This window comes from Equus asinus, chromosome 21 (genome assembly GCF_041296235.1).
Source record: "Equus asinus isolate D_3611 breed Donkey chromosome 21, EquAss-T2T_v2, whole genome shotgun sequence".
In the NCBI taxonomy this organism is placed as follows: Eukaryota; Metazoa; Chordata; class Mammalia; order Perissodactyla; family Equidae; genus Equus; species Equus asinus.
In genome coordinates, this window is record NC_091810.1 from 78,591,908 (window position 1) to 78,611,916 (window position 20,009).

The 20,009-nt window shown below is 38.0% G+C and overlaps 1 protein-coding gene across 10 annotated transcripts in view; it reads left to right on the top strand.

Moving 5' to 3' along the window:
* ATP2C1 (ATPase secretory pathway Ca2+ transporting 1) overlaps positions 1 to 20,009 on the top strand; it is a 146,900-nt gene that overhangs the window by 45,741 nt on the left and 81,150 nt on the right. For 9 of the 10 annotated variants that reach the window (XM_070493151.1, XM_044754759.2, XM_070493154.1 and 6 more), the window contains 3 exons: positions 15,299 to 15,409; positions 17,124 to 17,240; positions 19,915 to 20,004. In XM_070493151.1, the coding sequence (XP_070349252.1) occupies positions 15,299 to 15,409; positions 17,124 to 17,240; positions 19,915 to 20,004 (318 nt within the window). Of the gene's footprint in view, positions 1 to 15,074; positions 15,128 to 15,298; positions 15,410 to 17,123; positions 17,241 to 19,914; positions 20,005 to 20,009 lie in introns of those variants that run through there. The other variant, XM_070493159.1, reaches the window with a different exon arrangement.

The following is a 20,009-nucleotide window of genomic DNA, read 5'->3' on the forward strand; positions in this document are numbered from 1 at the left end:
CGCTGGTTTATATGACCCACAGTTTTTGTAGCCATTGAATTTACAGTGTAGCAGCAGGAAACAGACCTGTTTGGAAGAGCTGTTATAACTAAGTGGGATATTAGGGGATGAGTTATTAGTTCAGAGTTGCAGGGAGATGTCACAAAAAGACTCATAGAAGGAATGAGGCCTGAAAGCTTATTAGGGTATGGGGCGTACAAGCTGGACCTGGTCCTTCTCGTCTGTAACGATGTGCTGCAGGCATTTCAGGCAGTGGGACTATGTGGTAGACTTCTTTTCCCACATAGACAACTTACAGTGGTGTGGTTTTAGATTTCTTGTTTAGCTAGCCATCTCTAAAGCTGAGTCAGTTCAAATTCAGTTATCACTAAATAAATCAGTTCCTTATTACTAATAAAGGGTAAGTCATCCTTTTATATGAAGGGACAGGATTATTAGGACATGTAAAGCAAACTTATTTGTGTCAAGTTACAAACTATTTAAGTATTTACAGCTAATAGGATGCTTATGGTCTCCTGTTAGGTAACATTCTTTTTAGGGGCACTCCTGGGGTTTGAGTGTTTTAACATGAAGTAGGAACTATGATTTCTCCAGGGGTTGGGCTTAGAATGTGATTGTTCAATAGAGTTAATCAAAGCTTAGATTTATATTTTATTATTACTTTTCTTTGGTTCTCAAAATCATTGTGTGTTACTGCAGTACCAGTTTCTTTTGGCTTGGAAGGGGACCAGCTGCAGGCAGAATTCAAGTTACCTGACTAACGAAGTGGGAGACTGTCTGAATCCCTGATGTCTTAGCTTTTTGTATAACCTGACCCCCCACTTCTCTTTATCTTTTTGTTGTCCGCATACGGAAGTGGTGTTTTCTTGCCTGCCCTTATTATTCATGTTGGGGGCTTGGTTTTTCTGAACATGGCTTTTTTCACTGTGTACTGATCAGGAATTCATTTCCCAGATTGTGTCCTTGGAAGCACTAAGGTCATTGATTAGCAGAAGCAAAGTATTGAGTATTGGATTCTACAAAGAATAAACCTAACGACTGAGTAAAAGGGCTGATTTTTTAGATAGCAGATTAAAAATATGAGATCCTTTGGGTTGGTTTGTTCATTTTATGTAAGACTTTAGTCTCAATTGGATTACAGATGGTTTACAATTGTATTCAGCAGACAACAGTTGGAAATGAATTCCAGAGTCTATATCTGAATCTTGCTTAAAAAGTACTGTGTGCTGAAAATTAAAATAAAACACTTCTACTTTTATTTCACTTGGACATTTAAAAAAAATATACTAAAACTTGGGATCAGATGGATGAAATTTGACAGAGAATGTATATGATTGATCTTTTTATTGCATTGTTGCAGGAGAAAGTACAAATTTAACTTATAAAGTACTTTAAAAAGGACTTTGTTTTCTGAAGAAGTGGGTACATTGGATTTTTTTTTTCACGTTGGAGGTAATATGGTGAATATAGGTACTTCAAAAGGGTCAGTGATCCCATTCTGTACCCCTGCAGGTCATAATGGGATAAGAAATAAACTATATTTGCCAAAGAAAGGGGGAAAGAACCAAGAAGAATTCTGTCTGGTGGGATAGAGGAATTGCCAGAAGGGTGGCGGAGGGCTGACAACATTAATACCAGAGTTAAACATTGACTAAGTGGCTCCGAAAAAAAAGTCTGGTTGTCATCATGTTAAACATTATTGAATGTATAATGAACTAGATACGTAGAAAGAAAGGTTGGTGGGACTGTAGCTGTTATATTCTTTACTATTTTTATGTTTTTTATTTTTAGGAAGTACTTAGCATTCTGGTAAGCATGAATTAGCAGATAGGCATGGGAAATGAAAATGTCTACTTTGGGAGAAGGAGAAAGTTGGTAAAATGTGGGGCGAAAAAAGCTGAGATTGAGGGGATGGATTTAAAATACTAAATTGGAAGGAATAGAGCTAGAGGAGGAGGTGCCAGGACTTTGATAGAAACCACTGTTCCAGATTATGCTTTCATTTTGGAGAACAACCTTCACTTTTGTGTTTCTGCTCAGATCTAGGAGTACATGAAGAACAAATGCTCACCTTCAGGCTTTTAGATATTTGAGGATGTCATAGTGACCATGCGTGTGGATTCTGCATTACAGATTTCCTCCACAGGGAGTTGATTGAACCTACCAGTGTTCCCTGTTGCTTGCGTAGTGATGACCCTGATTATGAAATATTTGTAATAATGTATGCTAGAGTAATAAACTAGATTCATTTGGTTAATTTGTAAATGTCATAACCCAGTTCTTTAGATTGGAAGGAGTGGTAATCTCATTGGAATTTTTGGGGAGAGGTGAAACATTTTTTTATTGTGGTAAAATACATATAAAATTTGCCATTTTAACCATTTTTAAGTGTACAATTCAGTGGCATTAATTACATTCACAATATTTTGCAACCATCACCACTTTCTATTTCCAAAACTTTATCACCCTAAACAGAAACTCTGTACCCATTAAGCAATAGCTTCCCATTTTCCCCTTACTCCTAGCCCTTCGTTGCCACTAATCTATTTTCTGCCTCTATGAATTTGCCTATTCTAGATATTTTGTCTAATGTGGAATCATACAGTATTCTTTTGTTTCTGGCTTATTTCACTTAGCATGCTTTCAAGGATCATCCATGTTGTGTTTGTATCAGAACTTCATTTCTTTTTATGGCTGAATGATAATCTATTTGTATAACCACATTTTCTTTATCCATTTATCTGTGGATAGACACTTGGGTTGTTTCCACCTTTTGATTGTTGTGAATATTACTGCAGTGAACATTGGCATACAAATATCTGAGTTTCTGTTTTTAATTATATTGGGTATATACTTAGGAATACAATTGCTGACTCATTTGATTATTCTATGTTTAGCTTTTTGAGGAACCGCTAAATTGTCTTCCGCAGTGACTGCACTGTTTTGCATTCCCACCGACAATATACAGGTCTACTTCACTTTATTGTGCTTCGCAAATATTGTGTTTTTTACAAATTGAAGGTTTGTGGCAACACTGTTTCGAGCAAGTCTATCAGTGATAGCCTTTGTTCACTTTGTGTCTCTGTGTCACATTTTGGTAGTTCTTGCAATATTTCAAACTTTTTCATTAATTATATTTGTTATGGTGATCTGTGATCAGTGATTTTATTTATTTTTTTGTGAGGAAGATTGACCCTGAGCTAACATTTGTAGCCAATCTTCCTCTTTTTTGCTTGAGTAAGAGTGGCCCTGAGCTAACATCTGTGCTAATCCTTTCTATTTTGTATGTGGGACACTGCCACAGCATGGCTTGAACAGAGTGTAGGTCAGCGCCAGGGATCTGAACCTGCTAACCCCAGGCCACCAAAGTGGAGTGCATGAACTTAATCACTATGCCACCAGGCTGGCCCCTGTGATCTGTGATTTTTAATGTTACTATTGTAATTGTGTTGGGGTGCCATGAAGTGTGCCCATGTAAGACGACAAACTTAATCGATAAATGTTGTGTATGTTCTGACTGCTCTACTGGTTGGCCATTTCCCTGTCTCTCTCCCTCTCCTTGGGCCTGCCTGTTCTCTGAGACACAGCAAAACTGAAATTAGGCCAATTAATAACCCTACAGTGGTGTCTAAGTGTTCAAGTGGAAGAAAGATTCTCATGTCACTCACTTTAAATCAAAAGCTAGACGTGATTAAGCTTAGTGAGGAAGGCATGTCCAGGTCTCTCTAGGCCAAGACAAGGCCTCTTGTACCAAACAGTTAGCCAAGCTGTGAATGCAAAGGAAAAGTTCTTGCAGGAAATTAAAAGTGCTACTCTGGTGAACACACAAATCATAAAAAAGTGAAACAGCCTTATTGCGGATATGGGAAAGTTTTAGTGGTCTGGATAGAAAATAAAACCAGCCACGATATTTTCTAAAGTGAAAACCTAATCCAGAGCAAATCCTTAACTCTCTTCAGTTCTGTGACAGCTGAGAGTGGTGAGGAAGCTACAGAAGAAAAATTTGAAGCTAGCGGAGACTGGTTCATGATGTTTAAGGAAAGAAGCCATAACATAACATAAAAGTACAAAGCAAAGCAGCAAGTGCTGATGTAGAAGCTGCAGCAAGTTCTCTAGAAGATCTAGCTAAGACCATTAATGAAGGTAGCTACACTAAACAACAGATTGTCAATGTAGATGAAATATCCTTATTCAGGAAGAAGATGCCATCTAGGACTTTCATAGCTAGAGAGGAGAAGTCAGTGCCTGGCTTCAGAGCTTCAAAAGACAAACTGACGCTCTTGTTAGGAACTAATGCAGCTGGTGATTTTAAGATGAAGCCATTGCTCATTTACCATTCCAGAAATCTTAGGGTCCTTAAGTATTATGCTAAAATTGAGGACTGGCCCTGTGGCTGAATGGTTAAGTTCACATGCTGCACCTTGGCAGCCTGGAGTTCTCTGGTTTGGATCCTGGGCACAGACCCCACACACCACTCATCAAGCCATGCTGTGGAAGCATACCACATAGAAGAACTAGAATGACCTAAAACTAGGATATACAGCTATGTGCTAGGGCTTTGGGGAAAAAAAAAAAGAAAAAAGAATTATGCTAAATCTACTCTGCCTGTGTTGCATAAATGGAAGAACAAAGCCTGGAAGACAGCACATCTGTTTCCCACATGGATTGCTGAATCTTTTAAGCCCACTGTTGAGACTTACTGCTTGGAAAAAAAGATTCCTTTCAAAATATTACTGCTCATTGACAATGCACCTGGTTACCTAAGAGCTCTGATGGAGATGTACGAGATTAATATTGTTTTCATGCCTGCTAACACAGCATCCATTCTGCAAGAATAATTTTGAATTTCAAGTCCTATAATTTAAGAAATACATTTTGTAATGCTATAGCTGCTGTAGGTAGTGATTCCTCTGATGGATCTGGGCAAAATAAATTGAAAATCTGGAAAGGACTTACTATTCTAGATGCCATTAAGAACATTTCTGATTCATGGGAAGAGGTCAAAATAGCAGCATTAGCAGGAATTTGGGAGAAGTTGATTCCAACCCTCATGGATGACTTTGAGGGGTTCAAGACTTCGGTGGAGGAAGTAACTGCAGATGTGGTGGAAATAGCAAGAGAACTAGAATTACAAGTTGAGCCTGAAGGTATGACTGAACTGCTGCAATCTGATGATAAAACTTTAACGGATGGGGAGTTGCTTCTCATGGATGAGCAGAGAAAGTGGTTTCTTGAGATAGAATCTACTCCTGGTGAAGATGATGTGAAGATTGTTGAAATGATGTCAAAGGATTTAGAATATCACATAAACTCAGTTGATAAAGCAGCAGCAGGGTTTGAGAGGATTGCCTCCAATTTTGAAAGAAGTTCTACTGTGGGTAAAATGCTGTCAAACAGCATCACATGCTGTGGGGAAATCGTTTAATCAATGTGGCACACTTCATTGTAGTCTTATTTTAAGAAATTGCCAGAGCCACCCCAACCTTCAGCAACCACAATCCTGATCAGTCAGCAGCCATCAACATCGATGTAAGACCCTCCAACAGCAAAAAGATTACGACTCACTGAAGGCTCAGATGATGCTTAGCATTTTTTAATGATGAATTTTTTTTTTTTTTGAGGGAGATTAGCCCTGAGCTAACATCTGCTGCCAATCCTCCTCTTTTTGCTGAGGAAGTCTGGCCCTAACATCCATGCCCATCTTCCTCTATTTTATATGTGGGACGCCTGCCACAGCATGGCTTGACAAGCAGTGCATAGGTCCACACCCGGGATCCGAACCGGCGAACCCCGGACTGCTGAAGTGGAATGTGTGAACTTAACCACTGTGCCACCAGGCTGGCCCCTGGTGATGAAGTATTTTTTAATTAAGGTATATACATTGTTTTTTAGACATAATGCTATTACACCCTTAATGGACTGCAGTATAGTGTAAAAACTTTTATAAGCCCTGGGAAGCCAAAAAATTTGCATAACTCACTTTATTGTGATACTCACTTTATTGCAGTGGTCTAGAACTGAACCTGCAATCTCTCTGAGGTATGCCTGTACAAGAGTTTGAATTTCTCTACATCTTCACCAGCACTTGCTATTTTCCCTTTTTTTTAACTTTTATTTTTTAAAAAAAATTCTGGCCACACTAGTATATGTGAAGTAGTATCTCATTATACTAGTTTTGATTTGCATTTCCTTTATGCCTAATGATTTTGAACATATTTTCATGTGCTCATTGTCCATTTGTAGATATGCAAATGGAGAAACGTCTAATCTAGTTCTTGGACCATTTTTTAATTGGTTGGTTTATATTTTTGCTCAGTTTCAGGAGTTCTTTTTTCTACTTTCAGTGAAAGATCATTTAAAAGGCATAGGTATGGTGTATCTCCCTATTACGACACCAGTCTGTTGCTACATAATTGTTCATTACGACAGAAAATCTTGGTATTTTTTTTTCTAATAGTACTTTTGATACTGGTTTTTGTTAAGAACTTTGCAGAGAGTACCAAGATGACGAGAACCAGGTCATACCCTTGTGAAGATCTATAGTAGGGAGTGAGGGGCAAATGCCTAAATGTTACTCCATTAGTGTTACGTTAGGGAAAGGAAGCCAGTATTTGAGTACCTACCATACACTAGGCATGGTGCCACACACTCTTTATAAATGGTGTTTCTTTTAGTTCTTGTTGAAATCAAAACGGGTGTTTCAATTTTCCACTGAGGAAAAAGACAGAGAAGTTAAGTAACTTGTTCTGGGTCATGAAGATGGCAAGACATAGAATTGGGATTGTAATTTGGGATCTAGTTAAGTCTGACCTTGACTGGAGCAGTGGTTCTCAAAGTGTGGTCCCTAGACCGGCAGCATCAACATCCCCTGAGAACTTGCTAGAGATGCACTTCCTGGGAGCTACCCCAGAATGTTTCAGTCCCTGCGCCGCCCTCTTTTAAAGCTGTAAAACTCTTTAAGTGCTAGCTTTTTGTTGTTGTTGTTGAAACCAAAACATAAAATACATGAAAGCAAAGCTGTTGTATTTGAAGTTGGAGTAGGGCCTGGGACCTTCTTCTCTCTTCCCAGCTCTGAAGGGGATGTTTGGTTTGATATGTACTGCACTATACTGTTATCGCACCCAGGTGAGCATAGTATAGTGTCGCTAGAAGTGGACTCATGCAGCATTATGGAACAATGCTGGCTGCCTTGTTCTCAACCAGAAGATCAATTAAAGAAACTTGGAGTCATTTGCTCATCTTTGGGACCAAAATCACTGCTTCCTCTAATGATCCTTTCTGTGCATATGGCTTGCAGATAGGTACCAAAAGTGCCAATTCTACCTGCCATGTGGAGAGTGTTTTATGTCTGTAAGCTTCTCTGTGTCAGTAATCACAACCATGTAAGTGGAATTATTTAGGGGCATTCACTTTTGGCTTTAATCAACAAGTAGTTGCTAAAATTGAGCAGGTCCGCTTGATTTCTGTAAATCACTGTGAACCTGCAGTTCTTGATTTAGAACTGCTGTCATCAGTATTGTCTTGTTGGAACTGCTGTGTCACTGTTGTTTTTCTTCTGCCTATATATGCCTTCTTAACCTTTATATAATGGCATTGTATGGTTTGACCCTTAGAGTTCCTAGGATAACCCTGCTTTCCTGTGCTATAGCTGTTCAACAGCTGTGGAGAGATGCCTGATTCTTTCAAGTTTAATACCTAGCACATTTGATTTTCTTGGGCATTAGATGTCTTTCTGATTGCTTGCAAGTGAAACTTGGAAGACTTTTATTGTCAAGAGTTAACCTGAAAACTTTTAATAACTCTTATTTAATATTCCTGAACTTTGCAGAGATGAAATATTTTTAGTTTTTCCCCATGGCTTGACTTCTGTTGGGTAATTTGGGCTACCTTTGCTGACTTGCTTTTTAAATTTAGATTTGTGTCCATATGCTGAATGAAGTGACAGAATTTGTAAAACTAATTTTTCCCCAGGGATAGTTTGTAAACCTATGGTGGTAGCTCATTTTAGAACGTATTTACCTTTTAAAAGTAAAATACGCTAGTGTTTGCATTTGATCTAACCATACCTTTCAGCCCCATCCTCTAGGCCAGTGATGATTAACTTTGGTTGCACGTTAGACCCACTCTTGGCAGTTTTTAAAAATAAATGTTTTGGGGGCCAGCCCCATGGCATAGTGGTTAAGTTCAGCACACTCTGCTTTGGTGGCCCAGGTTTGCCGATTTGGATCCTGGGCATGGACCTACACCACTTGTGAGCCATCTGTGGCAGCAGCCCACATACAAAATAGTGAAAGACTGGCATTGATACAGGGCTAATCTTCCTCGAGCAAAAAAAGGGGAGGATTGGCAGTGGATGTTAGTTCAGGGTGAATCTTCCTCAGCAAAAAAAAAAGCAAAAAAGAAAAAAAAAGTTTGGCTCCACCCCACACCTAATGATTCACACTCTCTAGGGATGGTTCCTAGATGCTTGAATTAAAACAAAAAAAGAACACACTTGTCTTAGTCTGCTGTGGCTGCTGTAACAGAATATCATAGACTGGGGAGCTTAAACAAGAGATATTTATTTCTCACAGTTCTAGAAACTGAGGAGTCCAGGATTAAGGTGCTGGCCAGTTCAGTTCCTGGTGAGGGCCCTCTTCTTGGCTTGTAGATAGCTGTCTTTTTTGCTGTGTCCTCACTTGGTGAAGAGAGAGAGAGGAGTGTGCTCGAACAAGAGTACATGCAAGATCTTTCTGGTATCTCTTATAAGGGCACTGATCCCGTTATGAGGTCTCCACCATCATGACCTGAATTACCTCCCAAAGGCCCTATGTTTAAATACCATTACACTGGATGTTAGGACTTCAATATGTGAATTTTGAGGGAGACACAGTTCAGTCCATAGCAACCCCCGTGTAATCATAATTTGTATAAGAATTGGAAACTGATGTATAACAGTGCTTAGACTCAAAAATATGAGTGAGGGGCTGGCCCAGTGATGTAGTTGTTGGGTTTCTGTGCTCTACTTCGGTGGCCCAGGATACGTGTGTTCGGATCCTGGGTGTGGACCTCCACACTGCTCATCAGGCCATGCTGTGGCAGTGTCCCGTGTACAAACAATGGAGGAGAACTGATGCAGATATTAGCTCAGGGACAATCTTCCTTACGCTAAAGGAGGAAAATTGGCAACAGGTGTTAGCTTAGGGCCAATCTTCTTCACCAAAAAAAAAAAAAAACCAACACAACAAAAAAACAAAAACAAAACAAAAAAACAGAAAAAATAATGAGTGAATTAGCTGGCAATCTTGATAAAATGCAAATTTGGGTTCACTTGGTCTGTGATGGGGCCTGATGCATATAGGACCTGTATTTGACTGAATTATTTATATACATCCTAAAGATCTGAAAGTTTCTGCAGCTTTTAAATGCATCCAATTAAAAACCCTTTGCTTTTCTTGTCTAGGTGAATCTGGGTCATTTCATAGAGGTAGAGGTGCATAATAAAACAGTTATTTCATTCTAGCTAGATCGGCCTAGTCACATACAAATTAGGTTTCCATTGCTGTGGCTTTTACTAATGTTCATCTCTTGTTTAGAACACTTCCTTGGCATGTCTTAGCCGTTCTCTGCCACACATCCTTCATGGCTTAGCTTAAGGAAGTTTTCCCAGAATACTGAGGGCTCTAACAGTCTTTCCCTCCTCTGAATTTTCAAGACTGACTTGCCGTTGCAGTAATTTGACTGCCTTATGACAGCTCTCTGTGTGTGTTTTGGTGTGACTTGCCTCTCCAAGCTGAATTATTTGTCTCCACAGGGTATAGACTATGGACTGTGTGGTTGTGTGTGTGGTCTGTTATTTAGTAAATGCTTATTGATTGCATGAGTTAAATAATCCAAGGTGTGGATATAATAAATGCTGTTATTTGACACAAATGTAAAGGAACTATTGAGGAAATTAAGGGTATTTTTAAGGCCATATAGGAAATAAGTAAATAATACCCAGTGTTTAAAACACGGGACCATAGACAGTGGACTCCTATAACAACATGTGAAAGACATTACATCTCTTAAGATGGTTTATCTTCAGATGGTTAAGATGGTTACCTTCAACTAAACTTAATGTGATCTTACTTGTATTGTATAATTCTCAAAGTATTACTAAATCATTCTAAGATTGTTTTTAAGCTGAAAACATTCTCTTTTTAACCAGAGTAGATTAAATATTTGCATAACAGCGTAATAATAATATATAATAGCTGCCAAACTGTTCCGTGGTGGCTACACCTTTGAACAGTTCCACCAGTAGTGTATGAGAGTTCTGATTTCTCTGCATTCTCTCTAATGCTCGTTATCTGTCTTGTTAGTTTTAGCCATTAGTGGGTATGAAGTAGTATCTCATTGTGGTTTTGGTGTATATTTTCCTCATGACTAATGATGTTGAGGATCTTCTCGTGTTTATTGGTCATTTGTATATCTTTGTAGAAATATGTATTCAGATCGTTTACTCGTTTTTTAATTGGGTTATCTGTCCTTCATTGTTGAATTGTAAGAATTTATATATGGTAGATACAAGCCCCTTATCAGATAAATGACTTGCAAATATTCTTTCCCATTCTGTGGGTTGTCTTTTTTACTTTCTTTATCGTGTTGTTTAGAGCACAAAAGTTTTTAATTTTGTTGATCAACTTTTTTTCCTTTTGTTTCTTGTACTTTTGATGTCGTGTCCTAGGAAACCATGATGAAGAAGATTTAAGCTATGTTTTCTTTTAAGTTTGTAGTTTAAGCTCTTATATTTAGATCTTCGATCCATTTTGAGTTTATTTTTGTATATGGTGTGAGGGAGGGGATCCAGCTTTATTCTTTTTTGTGTGGCTGTCTAGTTGTCCCAGTACCATTTGTAGAAAAGAGTCTTTCAGTATTGTTTACCATGGTGAATAGCATTACTATTTAGCATATAAGACAAGGTAGACATCTAGTGTGATTTTTGATATATGTGTCTAGTTCATCATCAGGGCGTATCATTTTTACCTCTACTTTTACTATTCCTGCATTCCATCACCCTTGTCTAAGTTATAGTTATCACTTGTTTAGACTTATGTAATAGTCCAAGCTGGTATAGTCTCACCACTCTTGCCCTCCAATTTTTTTATTTTCCAACTTGTGCCTTTCGTTTTCTTTTAGACCACAGTTGAAGGTCTTCCTTTTGCTCTTAGAATCAAGACAGAAATTCCATGTAGGTTCCCTACCTCCTAATCTTTAGTCTGTTTTTGCTTTGTATCTTGTCTTGATTTCTTCAGTCCAGATACTTCTCAGAAGAATACTTCCATATGCTTCCTCCACCAGAGCTACCAGTGTGCCTGCCTCTAATCTGTGTTACTCTGCCTTCCTTCCTGTAACTATGGATGAACTGTCTATTCACTTATCCAAGGCCCACCCTTCTACACATTCTCCAGATGCCATCCCCTCTCATTTAATCAAGAATGTTACTTTATCAGTTGTCCCATCTCTTTTCTGCATTATCAATTTTTTGTCTGCAGATCATTCTAATGGACATACAAATATGGTATTATTTATTTCTTCTTAAAAAAAAAATACTGCCAACTCTTGACCCTACATTCCATTCTGGCTATAATCCCATTTTTCTGTTCCTCTTTGCAGCAGAACTGGAAAGAATTATCTATACTTTGTCTCTAACTTCTCTTCTGCTGTTTTCTCTGAACCCACTCCTGTCTGATTTTTGTTCTCCACTGCTCCATTGAAACTGCTTTCTTCGTTTATCTCCATGTTACCAAGTCCAGTTGTCAGATCTCAGTCCTCATCTTAACTTTTCAGTAGCATTTGGCCCAGCCACTTACACCCTCCTTGTTTCACTTGGCTTCTCTTTTGGTTCTCCTTTTACCTTACTGGTTGCTCCTTCTTGGTCTCTTCTCTTGGTTACTGCTCATCTCTGATCACTGTATGTTGGGAGAATGCCCTACGGTCAGCCCACAGACCTCGTTCCTTTCTTCTGTGCTGGTGTACATGTTTATTCTCAGACTTAATACCATTTATATGCACATGACTACTTACTGTTGTATCACCAACCTGGACCTCTCCTTTGTGAATACCCACCTAGCTCCTGAACGTTTCTACCTAGATGTCTAATAGCTAGTTCCTTTGCTTCTTTCAGGTCTCTGTGTTACCTTATGTTACCAAATGTCACCTTACTGGAGGGGTCCTCCCTGTCCCCCCTATATAAAATGATCAACTCCTCCCCTACTTATCCTTTTTTTCTTAATTGTTTTCTAGACCGTTTATTGTATAACACATTATTTGTAATCTTTTCCTCCTTATTGATATGTGGCTCCATGAGGCTAGAGTTCTTACCTGTTTGGTTGCTTTGTGTCCCCAGTACCAAGAACAGTGTCTGGCATTGATTATGTGTCGAAGGACTAAATGAGTAAGGGAGTAAATGCAGGCCTTTGAATACTTCATTCTTGCCATGCTCCCCACCTTCCTTGGGGACTTTGCACATTCCGTTCCCTCTGTTCTTCCATCCCTTCCCTTAGGCTAGCTTCTTGTCTTTCACTTCTACAAACATTACTTCCTCATCAAAACTTTCCTGTCCTGGTTATAACCTCTGATTATGAGCTCTCAGCCCGTGGACTTCTCCTTCATAGTAGTTATCGTTTGCAGTTTTCCGTTTATTTGCGCAATTCTTTGATAATGTCTCTCTCCACTCCTCACTCCAGGCTGTTTTTGCTCATTGTTAAATCCTAAGGGCCTAGCACAGAGTCAGGTTCTCAATAAATGCAGTGTGTGTCGAAAGAGTAAATGAATGAACAAATTGAAATACTCTTATGAGCCATATAATTAATGACCCATTTGAGCTGCTAAACCTCTATAACATTAAAAAGAAAACAGGATTAAAATTCAATAATTCCATAATTTTAAGTTAACGTAGGATCTGTTTAGCATAAATGAGTTGACACCCCTCGCTGCCTTTGACCAAGAATTTATTGAGCTGTAGCCTCCCTCTATTGTACAAATCCCTTCAGTGAAATCAGTCCTTATCAGATGGCCATCTGGCCTCTGCCAGAACACATCCAGCCCTCTTCATTCTAACTCCGTAAGTTGGTCCACTGTAAACACCTCCTTTGATTTGGTGTTGCCCTCTTTCACACGGCTCCCCTTCATATATTTAGAGAGCTATTATCAAGCCCCTTCAGTGTCTTATCCTTTATTAAATGAAATAATCTCACTTCCTTCTGTTGAGATTTTTCAGCTCTTTTGGGCCCGTGGAATGTTTCTCAGGGACTTTATGTAAAGTTTGTTCCAACATTAGACCCTATCCATGTACCAACTACCAAGGAATTACTTTAGAAAGCTTTTATGAGTAAGGCTCTTGTATTGCATATTGGGTATTAGAGATTACAATTTCCAATTTATTAATGATAGAAAAATATGTTTTAATAGAAAAGTTATTGCAAATGTAGCTTTACTAACCTTGATTAGTAATTTAGCTCTGTTTTGAGCTCATTGTACCACTGAATATGTACATATAAATATTAAATAATTTTGGGAGAGAAATAGCTATTTGAACACTTATGACTGGTGGGTCAAATGCCATATTAGTGAATGTAATCATTCTACAACTTCAGGCGCTGTATATCCCCATTTTATGTATGAAGAAACTGAAGTACAGGAATATTAGAAATAAAAGATTTTCTTAATCTCGTTGTCATTGCACGCAATGTAAACATATTTGATCCTCCTTAATTTTGCTTTATTATCTCACGAGATAAAATAACCATGTCAAATTAGTTTAGTTCTCATTGCTTTAAGAGTCAGGTCATTTTGGGAGGAATTTTCTCCATGGTTCAATAAAATCTTTCCTCTGTACTACTTCGTTTCATAGGTTTGAAATGAGGGCATTCAGTGGCTCTAAAACGTGTACAACTTTTATGAAATTTCCAGTTCTTTTTCTAAGGCTTTAAATTTCTTAGTTATGTAAAAATATTATGCTGTAAAATAATTTCACGACTTTGTTTTGCATGAAAGAAAGTTAATCTGTCTCTAATTTGCTTGGAATTTTTATTCACTAAAATCTTCTCATTCCGAATAGAAAAATACTTCGCTCTTAAGGTACTTAAACATTCAACAATGCCTTTTTAATAAATGAGATTAGAAAACATGTATTTGATTGTTCCAGAACTTGGTCACACTGTGGAAATACTTTTTTTCCACAGCTATTTACCATTTTTTGCAGTAAGTGCAAAAATTTTTTTTTATGGATACAGGCCTCTATAATGGCACTTTAATAATAATAATAGAAACTTAAATTATTCTTTGATCTCATTTGTTGTCTTGAAGTGTTGCCTTAAAAAAATTTTTAGGGAAATGTTTTATCCTAAAAATGTTCATTATCCAAGGTTGAAAACATTTTCCCTAAAAGCTTAAAGACTTGTATTTTGGCAGTAAGATGATCACTTCGGTTTTAGTATTATTTTAATCGGTGGATGTGTGGCAACTGAAGTATTTTCTTCCCTAAAGTTTCAGTGGGGAGCTTTTGTCTCCCCTTCTCCTACTTACTCAAAACCTTTTGTCTGTAAAGAATCTCAGCTTAGGACCCAAGACAAGTCTGGGTTGTGGATTTATTTCTAGAAGTGTGTTAAACATTTTTCTATAGATACTTGCTTATGAAGCTGCATCAAGTAGATACCATGGTTGCCACCATCTCGGTGACTTTACTCTGCTTGTTCACAGCCCGTTCACTAACCTGTGCATCCTCTGCTTGTCTGGTCTCTTGCTTTTCGTTTTTCCCCTATTTTGGGGATAGGTCTTTGAGCCTGACTTGGCTGTCATCGTGCTTCGGAAGAGTAGCCAGGTGTCCTTTCTGGATAGTTAAGAAATGAGCTGACTGACAGGAGTAGTTAAAATGGAGAAAGCTTAGCTGTTCCCTGTCCTTCCTGTTAAACATAATGAGTTTAGAGGATTATGACTACATGTAATCATCAGGATCTGCTAGACAGGACATCTGTTTTACTTTTTACTTGTTACATTGGTGTAGAAATAGCATCTTTTTAATTTAATGTGAAAATTATTTTGTGTTCTAGCTGGCACTGGTGGCTTAAATTTTGAAATGTGCTTTCTGGAAAAATAGCACATGGTTAGTATAAAATTATCTTATTAGGACTAGATACTCATTATTAGTCTGAAAATATTTGTGTTTTAACTATGGAAAAAAAGTTGCTGTAAACATTTGGGTTTTCGTTTACTCTAGACTGCATAAGAATTGTTCAGTATATTCAAATATTTTTCCTTTGGTTTTATTTCCTAGGTTGCACGTTTTCAAAAAATTCCTAATGGTGAAAATGAGACAATGATTCCTGTATTGACATCAAAAAAAGCAAGTGAATTACCAGTCAGCGAAGTTGCAGGCATTCTCCAAGTAAGTGCTTGGCAGGGGAGGGAGGGAATAGATAGTAAAATCAGTTAGTTATAACGACTCTTTAGATAACTGCTGTGCAATAATAGCATTTTCTGGATGACAGAAATACTCTGTTCTGCTGTCCAATATAGTAGCCACTATTTAAATATGACTATTGAGTACTTGAAATGTGGATAGTTTAGGGGAGGAACTGAATTTAATTTTATTTAATTTTATTTAACTTTCATTGAAATTTAAATAGCTACATGTGGCTGGTGGTTACGTGATTGGACAGTGCAGCTCTAGCTCATTAGCATTGCCAGGCACTGTTAGTGCTGTGTAAGGATTAGTTGCATTGGGAAAATAATCAATTTAATTATTAATGTAAATAGAGTTAGGAATTTATCTTTTTATGTTTTCTGAAGTAAAGTAAAAGCTAAGTACACGTTTAGAACTGAAAATAAACTTTGCTTATATAATTTAATCTCTTCCTAGTTTTAAAAAACACAATCTAATGAAACAAGAAGAGAATATTCCTTATTTTCTTCTACAGGATTCATTTTGATGATGGCATTAAAAACATTGGCTATCCTTTTTTTGAGGTGTTTTTGGTTGTTGTATTTATACTCTGTTTTAAAACCACTTATTTTAAATATCTTTAAGTGTTGTAAGACTCCAATATTGAACTCTATTATTAAAGCTTTTGGCCAGAGAAACCAATTATTTTAGGGATGCAGGTAACTTCATTCTTTAATAATAGTCATAATAATAAATCATGAGACAGTGACTGAAGAATGTAGGTGGGGTTCATAAAATATAAAATGTCCCGGGGCTGGCCCCGTGGCCGAGTGGTTAAGTTCGCGCGCTCCGCTGCAGGCGGCCCAGTGTTTCGTTGGTTTGAATCCTGGGCGCGGACATGGCACTGCTCGTCAGACCACGCTGAGGCAGCGTCCCACATGCCACAACTAGAGGAACCCACAACGAAGAATACACAACTATGTACCGGGGGGCTTTGGGGAGAAAAAGGAAAAAATAAAATCTTTAAAAAAAAAAAAATATATAAAATGTCCCAAGAACCAGTTCATCTTAACTTCATTATTTTGAATAATTTAGAAACCACAAATTTTCTACCTGAAATAATGATACAGTCCAAGAGCAAAAGGTAATACCAACCTCTGGGTTTTGATAGGCTCAGAGAACAAGGAAGGTGGTTATGACCCATTGAGTGTTCTTTTTGGAGAAAGTAATTTTAGAAAACAGCAAAACAACAATGAAAACAAAGAAAACTAATTAAAATGTACTGATATGTTGCTTTCTGTAAATCGTGTGGCTGGTTTGTGTTATTTCTCTTTCCCCAGAGAAAACCATAAATTGTTTGTTTATTAAACTCTACCTTGTTTCTTCCATTAAAAAACAATTTTTTGATGTATAATATCATAAAACACAAGTACCCATAGTAAGTGTACGGTTTGCATTTTAACAGAGGTGACTACCATCACCATTAAGATAGAACATCTTCCTCACTCGAGCAAGCTCCCCCATGTCCCTGTGCAGTTAATCCCTCCTGTGGATCGCGTCTGGCTCCAGTCAACCACTGATAAATTTTCTGTCACCATAGATAGGTTTTGACTGTTGTAGAAGTTTCAGTAAATGTGATCATACAGTATTACGCTTTTGTGTTTTTCTTTTGTTCTCTGCTAACATTTTCAGTAACTTTTATATGTAAATCTAATAGGCTGATCTTCAGAATGGTCTGAACAAATGTGAAGTAAGTCATAGGCGAGCCTTCCATGGCTGGAATGAGTTTGATATCAGTGAAGATGAGCCGCTGTGGAAGAAGTATATTTCTCAGGTGGGATTATTGTTTTTTTCTCCTCTGTTGTATAATTTACGTGTATTTTTGTTAGTGTAGTTCACTTTTATGAAGTTATTTATGGAAGAAAAAATAATTTTTTTGAATTTTTTTTACCTAAATTTTTCCATTTGCTAGGGTTTACTGTTAGGTTGGAATTTCTATAGTTTTTAGTTTGCAGATATTAAAGGCTAATGGACATACCACATGGAGGTGATACTCCTCCTCCATGTGGATGAAAGGATGAACAGTTTCCTTTTCAGATGTCTAACTTAATACTTTTTTGTCATAGGAATGCTAGTATTTTTTAAAGTAATATGGTCAGCTTAGAAAATTAGGAAAAGTAAGTTAGGTAATTTGAATCCAGACTGCCTGGTTACAAATTCCACCTTTGTTCTTACTAGCTGTATGATCTTTATTATCCTCTGAGCCTTATTTATAAAATAGGGATAATAATCTTAGGAGATAGTAAGCTATTGATAGATGATAGATTTTTGCTTTTTTGTGTGTGTTTGAGGAAGATTGGCCCTGAGCTAGCATCTCTTGCCAATCTTCCTCCTTTTGCTTGAGGAAGATTGTTCCTGAGCTAACATCTGTGCCAGTCTTCCTCTATTTTATATGTGGGATGCAGCCACAGCATGGCTTGATGAGCAGTGTGTAGTTCCGTGCCCAGAATCTGAACCCGTGAACCCTGGGCCACTGAAGCGGAGCATGTGAACCCAACCTTTAGTGAAGAAGATTGGCCCTAAGCTAACATCCATTGCCAATAGTCCTCTTTTTGCTGAGGAAAATTGTCCCTGAGCTAACATCTGTGCCTATCTTCCTTTCTGTTTGGTATGTGGGATGCTGCCACAGTGTGGCTTGATGAGCAGTGCGTAGGTCTGTGCCTGGGATCCGAACCTGTGAATCCCGGGCCACTGAAGCAGAGTGTGCCAACTTAACCACTAGGCCACCGGGCCAGCCCTAGAATATTTTTTATATGTGTATTTGTATTCTTACATTTATCACGTTTCCACATTACCTAAAACTTTGGGAAGTTTACTCTGGATTTATAAACTAAATGATTTGACTTATCACTAGGCAGTATGATTTCATATTTTACTTTCTTGATCCTGTTTCAAAGCCAGAGTACGTGCATCGTGGGATTGCTGTGAGAATGAAATGAAGCAGTGCCTGTAATGTAGTTAAGCACAAGCAACAAGCAACAGTAAATATCAATTGTTAATCATAAAGCACTGGGCAACTCTTTCCTCCTCCATGGAGTACACCGAATTTGTTGTTAGGTAAACATTTGTCTGGAGCCTGCCATCTTAGTACCATGGCACAGCTTTTTTAGGGGAAAATAAAAAAGACCATGGGCCTTGCCCTCAAAGGGTGATGATAACAGCTAATATCTTTTGAAGAGGGTTTTATGGTTTACACAGTGTTTTAATATACATTCTTAATTAATCCTCACCACAGTCTGTGGCATAAGGTACTATTTTACTAGGTGAAGAACCCCCAGGAATTAAAAATATTAAGGCCACTCAAGTGGCAGGAGCTGAATTCAAACCCAAGTACTCTGACTCAGTCAAGTGTGTGGTTTGTCAGCCCTGAACCACGTTGCAGCTGTAGTTTTATTTTGCTAGAGCAATGATTTTTCAATCCTCTCTGCACTAGAGTCACTTGTAGGGTGTTTTAAAAGTGCCAAAGCCTGCGCCCTATGCCCAGAGACTCTGATTTAATTGGTCTCATGTGAACCTGGGCATTGTTAGAAGTGAAAGTTCTTCACGTGATTCCTATATGAAGCAGGGTTGGAATCACTGTGCCAGAGAGTGGAGCCTTAAAGGGAGTGGGAGGTGGTGGCATCTAACCTCAGAGCTCTGGTACCCAGGGGCTGGGGCTCTCTACTGGCATGGATTCTTTGTAGCCTAGTTACTTTCAACTTGGACAGTGATTGGCATCACTTCATCAGAGGAAGAGATTCTGGCAAGAGAGCTCTGATGTTTAAGGAATAGGGTGTCCAACTGAAAGAACTTGGGGTGCCTCTGATACTTGGTCATTTAAGTGTTGCCTGATGGGGTTGATGCTGTGGTCTAGTTTCTTTGGATACTGTTGCCTCTGCTAGATAGATATCAGGAAAACCAGCCTTGGGAAAATCTTCAGCTTCTTCTGTGGAGAGGATCTTACTGCCTGCTCTTAGCTGTCCTGGGGGGTTGTTTCTGCTGTGTGGGTGAACCCCAGAATTGTAATCTACACTAATTTACTTAGTATAGAAATGTTGAGGAATGTTTGAATCTCATACTCTAGGTTTTCTGCCCAGTTTTTAACCTAAATCTCTAGCTTAAAAATCATTTTCCACTTATTCTAGCCTCAATAGAAATTCAAAACAGCTATATTTATGAAACTAATATACTAAAAATATATGTGCACTATAAGGAATTTGTAAATTCTTAGTTTTAAGTATTGATATTTTTTTCTGGAAAGGAACTCTTATGAAGTGGTGACTTTTAAATGCAGTTAAGTGTAAATACTTATTTTTGTTAATTGAAAAGATACATAAGATAAACCAAATGTAGACACTTGTAATTTTCTAATCATGCCCCAATAGTTTATTTTTTTTAGCTTTTGCTGCAATGGAGCACAACTGTCATTCATACAAAACTGTTAAATTGTTGTTTGTTTTCACTTTCAGTTTAAAAATCCCCTTATTATGCTGCTTCTGGCTTCTGCAGTCATCAGTGTGTTAATGCATCAGTTTGATGATGCCGTCAGTATCACTGTGGTAAG